At 31.4% G+C, this 16,510-nt stretch overlaps 1 protein-coding gene across 2 annotated transcripts; it reads left to right on the forward strand.

Annotated features, from left to right (window-relative positions):
* Positions 1-11,568: 11,568 nt before the first annotated feature.
* Positions 11,569-16,226, forward strand: LOC123263013 (E3 SUMO-protein ligase ZBED1-like). 2 transcript variants are annotated; one of them, XM_044725537.1, is made up of 6 exons: positions 11,569-11,594; positions 11,742-11,747; positions 14,209-14,324; positions 14,930-15,185; positions 15,262-15,307; positions 15,390-16,226. In XM_044725537.1, the coding sequence occupies exons 1-6, from the start codon at positions 11,577-11,579 to the stop codon at positions 15,761-15,763; spliced, it is 816 nt and encodes a 271-aa protein (XP_044581472.1). In that variant the 5' UTR covers positions 11,569-11,576; the 3' UTR covers positions 15,764-16,226. The 2 variants fall into 2 exon arrangements, with proteins under 2 accessions (XP_044581472.1, XP_044581463.1); XM_044725528.1 differs by lacking the exons at positions 11,569-11,594; positions 11,742-11,747 and adding exons at positions 13,370-13,531; positions 13,816-13,923 and having other exon boundaries at positions 14,210-14,324.
* Positions 16,227-16,510: the final 284 nt, after the last annotated feature.

Here is a 16,510-nt window from a genome sequence, read left to right on the forward strand (position 1 = left end):
TTTGAATTTAACTTCAACGTCGAATAACTTTGAAAGGAGTGAATTTAATCAAAAATGTTAAGAGACCTTTTTTGTAGAGCATTAAAGGCATTTCCTTTGGAAATAAGTATTTTAAATTGTAAAAATATTGATATTTCTGGTAGCTACAAAAATCCAAAATTGAAACGCAAAATTGAAAAAATAAATCTTTGTTTAAGGCATGATTACAAGGAAACGGCTTGTTTTACAGTAATTTACAAAGATAACTTTTTTTTAGGAAATTTAATTTCCTATAAGAATACATATCGCTAAAATTTTTCAGATTGATAATTAACGAATTTTGAGTAAAAAATGCGATTACTGTTGAAAAATCAATAGTCGTAACGATACACCCCTTAATATTATTATTAAGGACTCAAACTTGCACAATAATTTTTTTTTATCATCATGAATGATATTTTCACAGTATCGATAGAAAAAAAAAATAGTCAGTTTTTTTGGCCCAGTCTAATATATATATATATATATATATATATATATATATATATATATATATATATATATATATATATATATATATATATATATATATATATATATATATATATATATTTATTTATTTATATATATATATCGGATATAACCCGGCTTGTCAGGACGATAGCGTCGCCAATTTACAACGGATCTCTACCAAACTCAACATACTTATTCTACAGATAAATACCAAAGTCAAGTTCGAAGATGAGCTTAATCGGTCAAGTAATTTAGAAATACGAGGATTTCAAAATTTTGAAAATCATAAAAATTCATATTTCTTCACTTTCTTACTCGAATAACTTTTGAATGGGATTACTTATTGAAATTCTGTAAAATGCATCTGAAAGCTCTTAAAATAAGCTTCAATTTCAGTACCAAATAATATGTGTAGTCTCAAAATTATGTCCTATTCCGCTATGCCAATTATGAAATTTTAGTAGATTTCATAGAAATCTAACTATTGCATTGGTCCTCATGACGGAACTTTTGAAAAATTTTGCTATATTTCGACTCAGCTCGTCAAGCGAATTCAGAAAATGCATATGGTTCAAAAGTTTATATATGTATGTATTTATATATATATATATATATGTCGGAGAATAAAGTACAGCGAAGTATTTTCTGTCAAAGTGATGAGAATATTCTTTAGGATATTTCTATTTTTAGTAATTTTAAGAAATGTACTATTACTTTAATATTTTGTAAAATAAGTTTTAACGAAATTGTTTTATTGCGGTAGGCTTAGGCCTAGGTAGGCACATGGTGGTCAACGTAGTCGGGATCCCAGGACGATAGAGGTATCATAAAATTAATATGGAAAAGAGAAATATGCAGCAGGCAGACTATTTGAGAATAGTTGGGGAAAAGACAGTCTTGATTTGGAATTGAGATTGAACGGACGTCCTGGTGATCGCGAATTCGTTATTTCCTAAGTCTCGGTCTATCGCAAGATATTTATAATTTTGTTAGCATTCTAAGTTAAATTAATCTTGTACGAGTTTACCTACTCATTCTTGATAATTGATCTTATTGTAATTGGGAATATTAATTAATTGTAATAATAAAAATGGGTAAATCACAAAATGCTGAACCTCTAACAAAAGATCCTGCCTCTCCGACATCAGAAGTGGGATCGTCTCCATCTGGTCCAGCACCTGATCAGTGGAGTACATTTTTCGAGTTTATGAAGAATTTTTACCAAACCCGTCTTCGACAAGGAACAACGTTATTTTACCGCGGTTTAATCCAGAGAGTGCGGGATCGGATCCTGTTGCATGGTGTTCAGCTACGGAATTGTGCCTGTCAGAAAACCCTCTTCAAGGGAGTGGGTTGATATCTGCGCTTAGTAAAGCCTTGGAAGGCTCAGCGGCTCAGTGGCTATCTCAAGCAGCAATTCCGGGTATACAGTGGCCACAGTTAAAAGAACTTTTTGTGTCACGTTTTGGTGGACAAGAAACTGCGACAGCGGTCGTGCTGAAAATCCACCAAGAGTTACCAACCAAGGATGAAAGTGTCGGCGCATTCGGCATTCGACTTCGATCATCGCTGAAGGCCCGCTGGAGGTCTCTAACGGTCGACGAAATTATTAATGCAGTTGTGCTTGCACGATTGACTCACATCGACAATCGGGTGGAGCGCGTAGCATTAACTACCGACATCAAAACAGAAGCCGAATTTTTGAGTGAAATGCGAGGCTTTTCCTACACCCGAAAAAGACCAGCATCAGCTTCAGACTCATCTATATCGGATTCGAAGCGTTTCAAGCCAGTGGTATCAGCAAAGTGCCATTTTTGTGGGGAAATAGGTCACAAGAAGTTTGAGTGTCCTAAACTTAAGAAGAAACACGTAGAGCAAAGCAGTAACTATCGTGGCAGCCAAGGATCACCCTCGTCATCGCGTCCTGTGACGTGTTTCAAGTGCGGAGCAGCTGGTCATATTGCGCCAAACTGTACGGCTTCAGGCAGCGGTCGTAGTGGCCCAGGAAACAACAAGGACAACGGTGGCGTCGAACGTCGTGTAAATCTGTGCACAGTAGCAGCTCCTACGGGTATTCTGAACCATCTTGGTGAGTCGTTTCCATATTGTTTTGATTCGGGAGCGGAATGCTCACTAATAAAAGAATCGATTGCTCTTAAGTTTTCGGGAAGAAGAGCCAATGAATTAATAATTTTAAAGGGTATCGGAAATGTTGTAGTAAATTGTAATATGCAAATTTTATCTACTGTAGTTATGGATTCGTTTACATTAGAGATTCTTTTTCACGTTGTCTTGGATGAATATTTAAGCGAGAATATTTTGATAGGTCGAGAAATTTTAAGCTTGGGTTTTGAAGTAAATATTTCCCAACACAGTTTTAATATCTGTAAATCTAAAGTTATAAATGAATGTAGTAAAGTTGAAATTATAAATTTTGATAGCGTAGATACTGATGTTGATAAAAACGATAAAATAAGATTAGTTTCAATATTAAAAGAATATGAAAGCTCTTTCATCACGGGCTTTCCTCGTACTCACGTTAACAGTGGTGAACTTGAAATACGTTTAATTGATCCGAGCATTACGGTACAAAGAAGACCATATAGACTTAGTGTGGAAGAGAGACAAATAGTTAGAAAAAGAATTAATGAATTGCTTGAAGCGAATGTTATTCGCCCTAGTAATTCACCGTTTGCTAGCCCTATTTTACTAGTTAAAAAAAAAGATGGATCAGACCGCTTATGCGTTGATTATCGTGAATTAAATAAAAACACAATAGCAGATAAATTTCCTTTGCCACTTATTTTAGATCAAATACCGAGACTTAGAAAAGCTAAATTTTATATCAGTTTAGATATGGCCAGCGGTTTCCATCAGATTCCCATACATCCAGAATCTATAGAACGTACGGCATTTGTCACTCCTGATGGCCAATTTGAATTTTTAACAATGCCATTTGGGCTTAAAAATGCTCCTTCTGTTTTTCAAAGAGCAATTTTAAAAGCATTAGGTGAGCTCGCGTACACTTTCGTTGTAGTTTACCTAGACGATGTATTAGTAATTGCGGATACAATAGAGGAAGCGTTTGAAAGACTTCAAATGCTATTAAAAATTCTCATAGATGCGGGATTCTCATTTAATTTTTCAAAATGTTCTTTTCTTAAAACATCTGTTTTATATCTTGGGTATGAAATTAAAGACGGAGAAGTTCGTCCAAACCCTCGTAAAATAAATTCTTTAACAATGTTACCCGCTCCTCGGACTGTTACTCAGCTTAGACAGTTTATTGGCCTTGCGTCTTACTTTCGACGATTTGTCCCTAAATTTTCACAAATTATGAAACCATTATATGCACTCACCTCAGGTAAAAAATATATTGAGTGGACTGAGGCACATGAAAATGCTCGACAAGAAGTAATTCATATTTTAACCAATGAACCCGTCTTAATAATTTTTGACCCGGATTATCCCATAGAATTGCATACCGATGCTAGTTCCGATGGGTACGGAGCAATACTCATGCATAAAGTAGACGGTAAAGATAAAGTTATTGAATATTTTAGTAAAAGAACAAGCCCAGCCGAGTCCAGGTATCATTCTTACGAATTGGAAACTATGGCTGTTGTCAAATCAATAAAACACTTTCGGCATTACTTGCATGGACGGCAGTTTACTGTTGTGACGGATTGCAACTCTTTAAAGTCCTCCCAAAATAAGATTGACCTTAATGATAGAGTACATAGATGGTGGGCTTATTTACAGGCTTTTCAATTCGATATAGTTTATAGAGAAGGCAAACGCATGGCTCATGCGGATTTCTTCTCTCGAAATCCTCTGCCTGATTTGTCAAAACAAGTTAATAAAATTGAAGAGAAACGTGTAAAACTCGCGGAAATATCAGTTGATTGGCTCCTTGCCGAACAACGGCGTGATTCGGAAATTTCGGAAATAGTCACCAAATTACAAAATGGTGAGCTATCGGAAGACCTTTCAAAATCTTACGAAATTAAAGCCGGTACGCTTTATCGAAAAGTACAAAGAAAAGGTGAAACCTTCTGTTTGCCGATTGTACCTAGAGCTTTTCGGTGGTCCGTTATTAACCACGTACATGAGTCTGTGATGCACTTAGGTTGGGATAAAACACTTGATAAGGTCTATGAGTATTACTGGTTTGAGGGTATGTCCAAGTATGTACGTAAATTTGTTGAAAATTGTATTACTTGTAAGCTCTCTAAAACTCACTCAGGTAAAATTCAAGCTGAATTACATCCCATTCCTAAGACCCGCATACCTTGGCATACTGTGCATATAGATATTACAGGTAAATTGAATGGTAAGAATAATACCAAAGAATATGTTATTGTTATTGTAGACGGCTTTACCAAATACGTTTATTTATATCATACTCGCAAAATTGACTGTAATAGTGTTATTAAAGCCTTAAAGGCTGCAATATTTGTATTTGGGGTCCCCGCTCGAGTGATTGCCGATCAAGGTAGATGTTTTACGGGGAAAGACTTTAAAAACTTTTGTAAATCCTTGAATATTATTTTACATTTAATAGCTACAGGTACCAGTAGGGCAAATGGTCAGGTAGAACGAGTAATGAGTACGTTGAAAAATATGTTCACTGCTGCTGAGTCTAATAATCGCCCATGGCAAGAGGCCATCGGTGAAGTTCAGTTAGCTTTAAATTCAACCGTGAATCGTATTACTAAGTCTAGTGCGCTAGAATTATTAATTGGTAAAAAGGCAAGACCTTATGGATTGTTAATAGATGACAACGAAGAAGAAATTAATATCTCTAATGTAAGACAACGAGCGATTGATAGTATAGAAGAGAATGCAACGTATGAGAAAATTAGATTCAATAAAAATAAAGCTAAAATCAATAGATTTAAGATAGGAGATCATGTTTTGATTGAAAATGAAGAACGTAATCAGACGAAGCTTGATAGAAAATTCAGAGGTCCATTTGTAGTAACAGAATTACTTGATAATGATAGGTACAAACTAAAATCATTGAATAATAATAGAAGTTTTAAGTATATTCATGATAAGTTGAGGGAAATGCCTGAGAATTATGTTCCTATTGAGTTGGATGTCTGCTCGGACAATGAAAGTTGTGCCGAAAAGACTGCTGGTGATAGTTCTGAAACAGGGACTACAGTTGAAGTAGAGACCACCAATGACACGGAGCACTGATGGCTGCAGGTCGAGGCCTGAGTTATTTTGTATTTTCGCACATGCATCAGTGTGTAGTCGCAACTGCAAACTAAATAAGTGGCTAATGTTAGTTTGATCAGGGCGCGATGGGCAGCTGATGATGTGGCGGGCAGGTAGTTGTGGCAACTACAGAATGTGTTTGGTACTGTATGTGGCATACAGGGTAGCCTAGAGATAGTGCGAATGTCTATTGGTGGTGCTCAATGAAGTATTTAATTATTAAACGATAAGGAATAACGATTGATGGCTTTTCTATCTCTTGCATACTATGCGATAACTTTCTTGTATAATAAATAATTAGTAGATTTCTGTTATTGGGGAGGACTTCTGAATCTTTCTATGGATGTTACCTATTGTAAAATGTTTTACTATAAGAGAAGTCAATTGAGACCAAAAATTAATACCAATGTAACTGAATATTTTAGATGCACCCGAGGACGTGTGATTGTCAGAATGGCCGTGTCGGAGAATAAAGTACAGCGAAGTATTTTCTGTCAAAATGATGAGAATATTCTTTAGGATATTTCTATTTTTAGTAATTTTAAGAAATGTACTATTACTTTAATATTTTGTAAAATAAGTTTTAACGAAATTGTTTTATTGCGGTAGGCTTAGGCCTAGGTAGGCACATGGTGGTCAACGTAGTCGGGATCCCAGGACGATAGAGGTATCATAAAATTAATATGGAAAAGAGAAATATGCAGCAGGCAGACTATTTGAGAATAGTTGGGGAAAAGACAGTCTTGATTTGGAATTGAGATTGAACGGACGTCCTGGTGATCGCGAATTCGTTATTTCCTAAGTCTCGGTCTATCGCAAGATATTTATAATTTTGTTAGCATTCTAAGTTAAATTAATCTTGTACGAGTTTACCTACTCATTCTTGATAATTGATCTTATTGTAATTGGGAATATTAATTAATTGTAATAATAAAAATGGGTAAATCACAAAATGCTGAACCTCTAACAAAAGATTCTGCCTCTCCGACATATATATATATATATATATATATATATATATATATATATATATATATATATATATATATATATATATATATATATATATATATATATATATATATATATATATATATATATATATATATATATATATATATATATATATATTTATATATATATGGGATATAACGCGGCTTGTCAGGACGATAGCGTCGCCAATTTACAACGGATCTCTACCAAACTCAACATACTTATTCTACAGATAAATACCAAAGTCAAGTTCGAAGATGAGCTTAATCGGTCAAGTAATTTAGAAATACGAGGATTTCAAAATTTTGAAAATCATAAAAATTCATATTTCTTCACTTTCTTACTCGAATAACTTTTGAATGAGATTACTTATTGAAATTCTGTAAAATGCATCTGAAAGCTCTTAAAATAAGCTTCAATTTCAGTACCAAATAATATGTGTAGTCTCAAAATTATGTCCTATTCCGCTATGCCAATTATGAAATTTTAGTAGATTTCATAGAAATCTAACTATTGCATTGGTCCTTATGACGGAACTTTTGAAAAATTTTGCTATATTTCGACTCAGCTCGTCTAGCGAATTCAGAAAATGCATATGGTTCAAAAGTTTATATATGTATGTATTTATATATATATATTAGGGTGTGCCAAAAAAAGACGATATTTTTTTTTTTTCACTCTTAGCCCAAAATATGATAGGATATGTCTAAACAAAAATTCTGTCAAAAGGCCATCTCTTAATTTCAATTTGAAGAGCTCCTTCATCGAACTTTAAGTTTTCCCATATAAATAACATGGAAAGTACGGTCTTAAACAGTATTTTACCCTGCAAGCTGTGAAGAAAATTTTTTTTGATAAAATGAATGATTGGACCTTTTTAAGCATTAAATTTCTGAGAAAAAATTTCATTGAGTCATAAATCAATCGTCATTATTTAAGTTTTTACGGATCTTTGAAATTTGAATTTTTGAAAATTTTACGTTTTTGCATTTAACAGCCAAACTATTGGAGATAGAAAAAAAATTAAATAACAATTTTGTAGTTCGTTTGATGTTCTATAACAAAGTTCTTAACAATTTTTTTTTGTATAATCAATAACAAAAAGCTACAGACCTACAAAGTTTTGTTTTTATTATTTTTCACTTTTTTCAATTGAACTATCGATGATATAGAACAAAAATTTAGTATAAATTTTTTAGTATATCAAATTTGCAACAAAATTGTATAGGTGAGATTTTTCGTATTATTGATGGTTAAAAGTTACAGGCTCAACAAATTCTATTTTTGTGATTTTTCATCTATATCATGTAGTATATCAATAATATATATAAAAATTAATAAGAAATATAAAGTACATTCAATTTTTACAAATTTATGCTTGGTAAACTTTATATATACTGTCTGCAGTTCAATATCGTTACAATATTATTGTTACTTCAGTAATGTTTTGCGTTAAAGAAATATTCAATGAATACAAATTGAGTGATTATCGAGACAAATGGTTAATTTTTTTAATCAGCAAGATTGAGATTCCTAGATCAAAAATTGTTTACTAAATTCCAGTAAGAATCAGAAAAACTACAATAAGAATTTGTGAAATAGAACGCTCCCTTCAAGTTGATTACTATGACTAGATTATTATAATTTTGGTTCATGATAAAATTTACACGATTAGATTAAATAATGATGATAATAAATTTATAATCACTTAATAAAAATAACAGACAAAAACGATTATCATAGTTTCAATCGTGTAGTTAAATTTTTTATTTCTTTGAATAAGTAGCTACAATTTTATTTTTGGTAACGTAAGGAAATTTTTTTCTGTGTTCTTCGACAACTTGCAATAAATATTGTTTTTGTTCTTCATTTCTCGTTAAGCAGTTGTTGTAGTCCTGGATTAATGCAACACCTCTTTCAGCGAAGATCGTTGACAACTTTTAAGTCTGAAAACACAGATTTGCAATGTAGATAATCTTGATCAAATGCCCAGAGCTCTGGATCCTTGTCCATAAATTGATACGGTAATTGATACTGCTCAAACAAAAATAGAGATTGCTTGCTAGCAAAATCTTCGATGTTTTTCGATAATAATAAGCTTACGTCTTTGACGATAAATTTTTTTGAATTCGAAGCATTACTTTCTCGCGTTTTTATTGCAGTTACGGTTTGTCTCTTAGCATGTAAGGAAACTCTGTCATCAAACAAAAGCTAACCCGACCCACTCTTCTGACAAGTACCATAAGTCTCTTGAAAATGTCACCGTTGCTCCTCCAGCCATTTTTATGGACAGAACGGAATTCATAAAGATTTTTGATCAGATTCAAATCTTGATAGGATGACTTTATCGCAGAAGGTGCATTAAACCATGAAACCGTGTAGAAATTAACTAGAAATAAGCAGACATATCTCAGTCCATTTACTTCAGTTGCATTGACTTTAAACTGTTTTTTAAAAATGAAGATTTTTAAAGCATATAGAGCCTTAGCCATCCATCTTGCATGATGATTTGGTCCTGGAGCTCTAAATTTGATCCCGTTTTTCAGAGTACCACCTAAGAATATTAACACTAATTCCAAAAGCTCTTTATAATCATCTTTGTCATGCTTTTTCTGGAATATAAAAATGTTCATTAAGTTTTAGAAAATTATTTCAAAAATTACGATCAAATTATACATTACAACGAATAGTCATTTGTTATCTGAAAAAACCACTATGATCTAGTATTAAATCTCATGTCAGTTTTCAGTATTAGTTAAATTCGACTACTAGTCAAAAGTCTAAAGGAGCAAATGAATTTTTAATTTTTAGTGATATTTGAAAGGCGGTACTTTCATCAATAACTGCTTGAACGAGAGACAAAAAATAGTATTTTGAAATGTTGAGTTTTTAAACGGAGAGGTTAAATTGCGATTAATTGATATTGAAAAGGAAACATATTTCTTTAGAGTCTAAATATATAATCAAAACTATAAAAAACTTTTTTATCTGTTTTATTTGCAAAGTAATTATAAATTTATTATCATCATTATTTAATCTAATCGTGTATATTTCATCATAAACCATAATTATAATAATCTAGTCATAGTAAACAACTTGAAGGAGGGTTCTATTTCACAAATTCTTATTGTAGTTCTTCTGATTCTTACTGGATTTTAGTAAACAATTTTTTATCTAGGAACTGCAGACAGTATATAAAGTTTACCAAGCATAAATTTGTAAAAAATTGAATGTACTTTATATTTATTATTAATTTTTTATATATATTATTGATATACTACATGATATAGATGAAAAATCATAAAAATAGAATTTGTTGAGCCTGTAACTTTTAACCATCAATAATACGAAAAATCTCACCTATACAATTTTGTTGCAGATTTGATATACTAAAAATTTATACTAAATTTTTGTTCTATATCATCGATAGTTCAATTGAAAAAGTGAAAAATAATAAAAACAAAACTTTGTAGGTCTGTAGCTTTTTGTTATTGATTATACAAAAAATTGTTAAGAACTTTGTTATAGAGCATCAAACGAACTACAAAATTGCTATTTAATTTTTTTTCTATCTCCAATAGTTTGGCTGTTAAATGCAAAAACGTAAAATTTTCAAAAATTCAAATTTCAAAGATCCGTAAAACTTAAATAATGACGATTGATTTATGACTCAATGAAATTTTTCTCAGAAATTTAATGCTTAAAAGGTCCAATCATTCATTTTATCAAAAAATTTTCTTCACAGCTTGCAGGGTAAAATACTGTTTAAAACCGTACTTTCCATGTTATTTATATGGGAAAACTTAAAGTTCGATGAAGGAGCTCTTAAAATTGAAATTAAGAGCTGGCCTTTTGACAGAATTTTTTGTTTAGACATATCCTATCATATTTTGGGCTAAGAGTGAAAAAAAATATCGTCTTTTATGGCACATATATATATATATATATATATATATATATATATATATATATATATATATATATATATATATATATATATATATATATATATATATATATATATATATATATATATTGTTTGATTACGGCCTTTATTAAAGTTGTAATTACCAACGCCGAGGGTAATCATCATTAGTTAATTATTTAAGTTGACTAGGATCGCAAAATTAGAATAATTATTGTACATCGTGGAATCGAGTTCTGAATCACCGAGCAAATTTGTCGATTCGTATCGAGTACAAGCGATTAATATTTTCAACGTGAAGATTTCAGCGAGCATCGTCTGTTTGTCGACGTTAAGTTTTGGTCGATGACGTTACGCGGGACTGACTAGCTTGCCGCTCTCGGGTAGTCTCTCATTCTACCGTTCGCACCGCAGTCCCAGCGGATTATTATTATTATCGTTGTCACCGAAAATAATCTTTGTATTTATTTAATCCGAAAATACTTTTCTATTAATAAATTGTCGTTTGAAATAATTATTTTGTTTCGGATTAAATAATTAGACTTAAGTAATCATCGTCGTGATTTAATTTATATTTATATTTTAAACACGTAGTAAACGCTTTAAGTAATAATTGAGTTGATTTAATACTACGTTTTGAATTTATTTGGTTATTATAATTATTTTTCTGTATTTATAAATCGGTTTTCTTTATATTATTATTATTCGTCATCGGTTGACTCAAATTCATTGGAATTTTCTTTATTATTTGTCACCGTTTGACTATTATCGACTTTTGTATTTAATTTTTATTTTGAAAGTAAGCGGTCCCCTGACTGGTTTCAATTGTAAATAATAAATAAATTGATAGTAAAATTGGTCAGGTTTCGCGAAATTGGCGAGTTGAAAGGGTGGAACGGCATTCAACGTTCGACTTGCGGTAGTGGGATTTCACAGTTAGATGAATCGATGGATTCCAGTCCCTAAACCGATCGAGACATTGTAAAGACTGACCCAGTACATAATTGTTCGCCAGCGATGGACCAAACTTGGTTGATGACTGGCCTTGAATTGCCAATAAGTCAGTTAAGACTTTTTCTTTCTGGCTCAGGCTTATTATCTATAGGAAATTTAGACACACTTCAAGACCGCTTGATTCGCTATCAGGAGCACAAATATAAAATACCAGGAGTGCGTTGGGATCCTGCCGTGGATGAGACGAGTCCCCCTGATGATGATCTAGAGTCAACTTTGCCTTCGGAGAGGTCTGAAATCGTTGAAACAGGAAAACTTATCGAAATCGCCGTCGATATTAACCAAACAAGTCAATCGTCGATCCAAAGTTCTTGTCAGGATTTAATTGAACGCGTCGATGAAATTTTAAGTTCAAGCAGTTGCCTAATCCAAAAGTTGGCTTCCAGTGGAGGTTTTGCGAAGCATGAGAGTTTTGAGTCACTGGACTAGGGATGGGCGATATATATCGATGTTTCGACTATCGATGTTTTTTTGGAGAAACATCGATGTTTTTGGTCGATATTTTTTTTGGTCGAAACATCGATGGTCGATGGAATAATTTAAACTATCGACATCGTTGAGTGATTTACCTACAGAGGGTATACCCCCCAAAAGTATATAATTTTTTTGTATACAGTAACTGTTGTACTACAGTTACATCTTATCAGTGTAGAGTGTATATCAGTATCAGTGCTAGCGAGTTAAATAGACGGCGAACTATTTATTGTCTTGGTATAAATGAAATTAGTTCAGTGCAATATTATATATATATATATATTGTTAATTTAATTGTTATCATCGACATGGCGGCCAATAATATCAAAATCGTTCAAGTACCTCGTAAGTACATTTTTTTATAATATAAATTATGATATCACTCAATCTAACCTCCATTTTTTTGTTTGCTTACATTGATGTAATTTCATTAATAACTTTTTTGTATTTTGGGTTTATTTAGATAATGCTGGAGCTAGGAGGTATAAATTATATTTTCAAATTGACCAAGAACCTCTGTTTTTGATTGAAAATTTAGATTTTCACACCTATTTACAAATTAAAAGTACGTATGACCTGTAGAAATTAAATTAATAATATTGTGAATAAATAATGAATGAAACACTTTTTTCCGTAGATAATGATCAAGAAGCTTATAACTACGTCAAGAACTTAATTTTTACTGCCCAGTATCCAGTCCAAAACCCAGCATGGACAGTGGTTTACCGAAGTCTAGATGGAATTGATTTCTCTCCAGTCAATTAAATTTATATTCCTCTCTTTCAAAAATAATTTATTATTATTATTATAAATTAAAAATAATTTATTAATGTAATAATAAAAATAATCTTAATTAATAAATTTAATCATAAATGCTGGTTATTTTGTAATAAAATGTTCTTAATTTATCTATAATAAAATTACATATTTTATATTAACGCATGATTTAAATTATTTGAGTAAAAAATCAATTAAAAATTCAAATGATCATTTGTGTATGTTAATTGTAAAGATAATTATAAGTTTTTCAAATTTTCGCGCTCATTGCTAAAATATTGCGAGTTAAGTTTAGTACTACAAGTATACTAAGTACCTAAGTCCACTAAAGGTTACTAGAATATTTAAGTAACTTTGACACCTTGACTACACTATACTCAATTACTCAATAAAGGAATAAAGTAATTTTGTTAACGGCTTAAGCTTAAACTTTACATTACAAAAAACAAAAATAGCGTTTAAAATTCTTAAATTCTTTTTACATTTTAATTGTTATTGTCTGACTTATATAAGTTCACACAAAATAATAATTGTTAATCTATTAAATTAACAATTGATAGTAACATTAAAGGTTAATCGACATATTACATTAAAGGTTAATTGGAGCGATGAATAACGAGGATTTCGTTGGTAAGCACTGGTATAACCTTTCATTTTTATTTGTTAAAAAATGTTTTAACATTATTGAAAAAAAAAACGCAATTAAATAAGATAAAAGCCCCAGTAGCTACTCAGTAGCCAGTACCTGCTCACTCCATGTATTTGTGTATCTATATTTGTGAATATAGATATACAAATACATGGAGTGAGCAAGTACTGGTTCCTGAGCAGCTACTGGGGCTTTTACCTTACTTAGTATGATAAATATAATTAATATGTAATCGATTTTAATTATTATTCTTATTTTTCTCCAGCTGAAGAGGATACTCGAATATTTTCTATATGGTTCAAAATCAATGAGCCTAACGCAGATGCATATCGAGTATCTAATTTAAAAACATCTGATTATGTGCAACTTAAAAGTATGTATTAAAGAATAATTAATAATAATAATAAAAATAATAATAATATTAATAAAATTAAAAATAATAATAACAATAATAGTAATAATCATTGTAATGCCTAATTAAAAATTTTAATCGAATGTTATTAAAAGACAATCTAATTCAATTATCTTTTGATCAAATGCAATTTACTTCAATCATAAAACAATTAAAATTTTATTGTTAATGAGATTCGATAAAAGTTTTTACTCAATGATGTATAAATACGTTAGTCTAATAATTTTAATATCTTTTATATTTTTAGGTAACCATAAAAAGGCCTACGAATTCGTAAAAGAAATGGTTGACACAGGAAAAATATTCATTCATCCAGATAATATAATTGAATCCATTTGGAGATCCATCGATGATGTAGATTAGTATGTATATTTAACAATACGTTAAGAATATTTTCCTTTTTTTTCTGTGTTAGTGTTGTGTTGTGTTTGTATCTAATCATCATTTTCCTATTCTCTTTTCCCAGTGATCTTCTTGAATATCCACCTGAATCTTACTCTAATAGTGAAGCTGAAGATTCTTCATCTAAAACACCAAGTTCCTCTGAGAAATCAAGATCAGATCCTAATCATAAATTAACCCAACCTATTGATTCCGAAATGACTACCTTATCCAACATGCACTCGTTATCTAAAAATTCTGAACAAGATTCTCAAAAATCACATACTAATACCAATACCTGTGGTGAATGTTTCACTTTGCTTTAATACATTTTACGTTATTATTGAATATTGATTAAAAATTAATTTTTCGTTGTTTATTCTTTCCTAGCTAATGATTTATCGACTTTTAATTCTGGTAATTTAACAACGTATGTCATCTTTTTATTTCTACTTAATGATGCAAATTTTATTATCATTTCCTACCGTGCATGAAATATATATATATATATATATATATATATATATATATATATATATATATATATATATATATATGTATATTTATTTATTTCTTTTTTTTACAGTTCGAAAAATAAAAGTAAAGCTTGGGAGTATTTTACTCCAATTACTTCAAATTCGGCACGATGCAAATTTTGCCAGGGCATAATTAAAACCGCAGGAAATACGACAAATCTACGCTGCCATCTCAATTCGAAACACAAACTGTTCATTCCAGTTGATCTGCAAGTAAACAATAAAAAACGTTCTGTTGCAGCAGTTGAGGAACCCTCTAACTCTACTGTTGAGAGAAAAAAATTAAAGACTCAGACTCAAATGGCGGTATGTAGAAAATCTTATACGCTGAATTAATTAACAAATTGAACATTTTATTAATACTTTTTTTTTTTGTTTTCAGAAGAATCCTGTTCTTCAGTTGTATGAAAAAGCAAATTCGTATGCAGGTGGAATTTATAAATTTTAGTTCTATATTTATTTTCGATTGAATTGATCATTTATACTGATTTCATGATTTTTATATTACAGATGGAGGTGTAGAAGCTGAAAAATTGACGAATTCTCTTCTGTATATGGTAGCTGTTGATTATATGCCACTCTGCTCCGTTGAAAAACAGGGATTGAGACAATTTGTGAAAACCGCAAGACCTCGTTATTCTATGCCCTGTCGTAAGACTATTACTAAACTAATGAGTGATAAATATGATGTCCTGAAAATAAAAGTCATGAGCGATATAGGTAAATGCCCATTTTACTCATTGACATGCGACATTTGGACTGATATTTCCCAGAAAAGCTACTTAGGTGTAACTGTCCATTATTTATCTGCTAACAATCTGGAAGTAAAAGCACAAATCTTTGTGTTCAGTCACTGGATTCCGCGCATACTGCAGAAAATATAGCATGCTCTTTGAAAATGATTTTCGAAAATTACAATTTGGATATAAACAAAATAGTAGCCGTGACTAGTGACAGTGCACCGAACATGATAAAATCGATTAATACAGTTTTTCAACCGGAAAACGATAGACGACTCCCATGCTTCGCTCATCGCTTGTCTCATGTGGTTCCTACAGCTATATCCAAAATGTCAAATATTAAAGAAATCATCGACAAAGTCAAACGTATTGTGATGGTTACCAGAAAAAGTGTTCCTGCTTCTGATGAATTGCTGAGACTTCAAAAGCGTGACGGTAAAACGGATGGGACTGCACTTAAATTTATTCAAAGCGTTGAAACGAGATGGAACTCGACCTATGATATGCTTGAACGATTTTTACTTTTGGAAAACTATGTTTATCCTGTAACTTCTAAGTGCAATCATCCACCTCCGTTATTAAGTCATGAAGAAACTACCATTTTAAAGCGATCTTGTTCATTTGATGAAACCTGTGATGATTATTATATCTCAAATAAGCGGCGATTCTTATTTGACATGCAGTATGATTATTCCAAGTGTTGCAATTATGAAAAAGAAATCTCCTTATCGAAGCCAAAAACGGAAGAAGGGATAGCATTCAAAAGCTCACCTATCTGCTTCTCTTGATAACCAATTTAAAGATATTGAGTCATTCAAAATACTGGGCATTACAACTATATTGGATCCTCGTTATAAAAAATTACATTTCCAAAGTGCGATGTCCGCCGCG

Source organism: Cotesia glomerata, linkage group LG1 (assembly GCF_020080835.1).
Source record: "Cotesia glomerata isolate CgM1 linkage group LG1, MPM_Cglom_v2.3, whole genome shotgun sequence".
NCBI classification, from domain to species: domain Eukaryota; kingdom Metazoa; phylum Arthropoda; class Insecta; order Hymenoptera; family Braconidae; genus Cotesia; species Cotesia glomerata.

What these genes read in the sequence shown, in the direction of transcription:
- LOC123263013 (XM_044725528.1), top strand. Translation starts at nt 13,510, where the DNA reads ATGAATAACGAGGATTTCGTTG. An exon ending in GAATAACGAGGATTTCGTTG is followed by an intron (nt 13,532 to 13,815) that starts GTAAGCACTGGT and finishes ATTTTTCTCCAG; the next exon opens with CTGAAGAGGATACTCGAATA. An exon ending in TGATTATGTGCAACTTAAAA is followed by an intron (nt 13,924 to 14,209) that starts GTATGTATTAAA and finishes TTATATTTTTAG; the next exon opens with GTAACCATAAAAAGGCCTAC.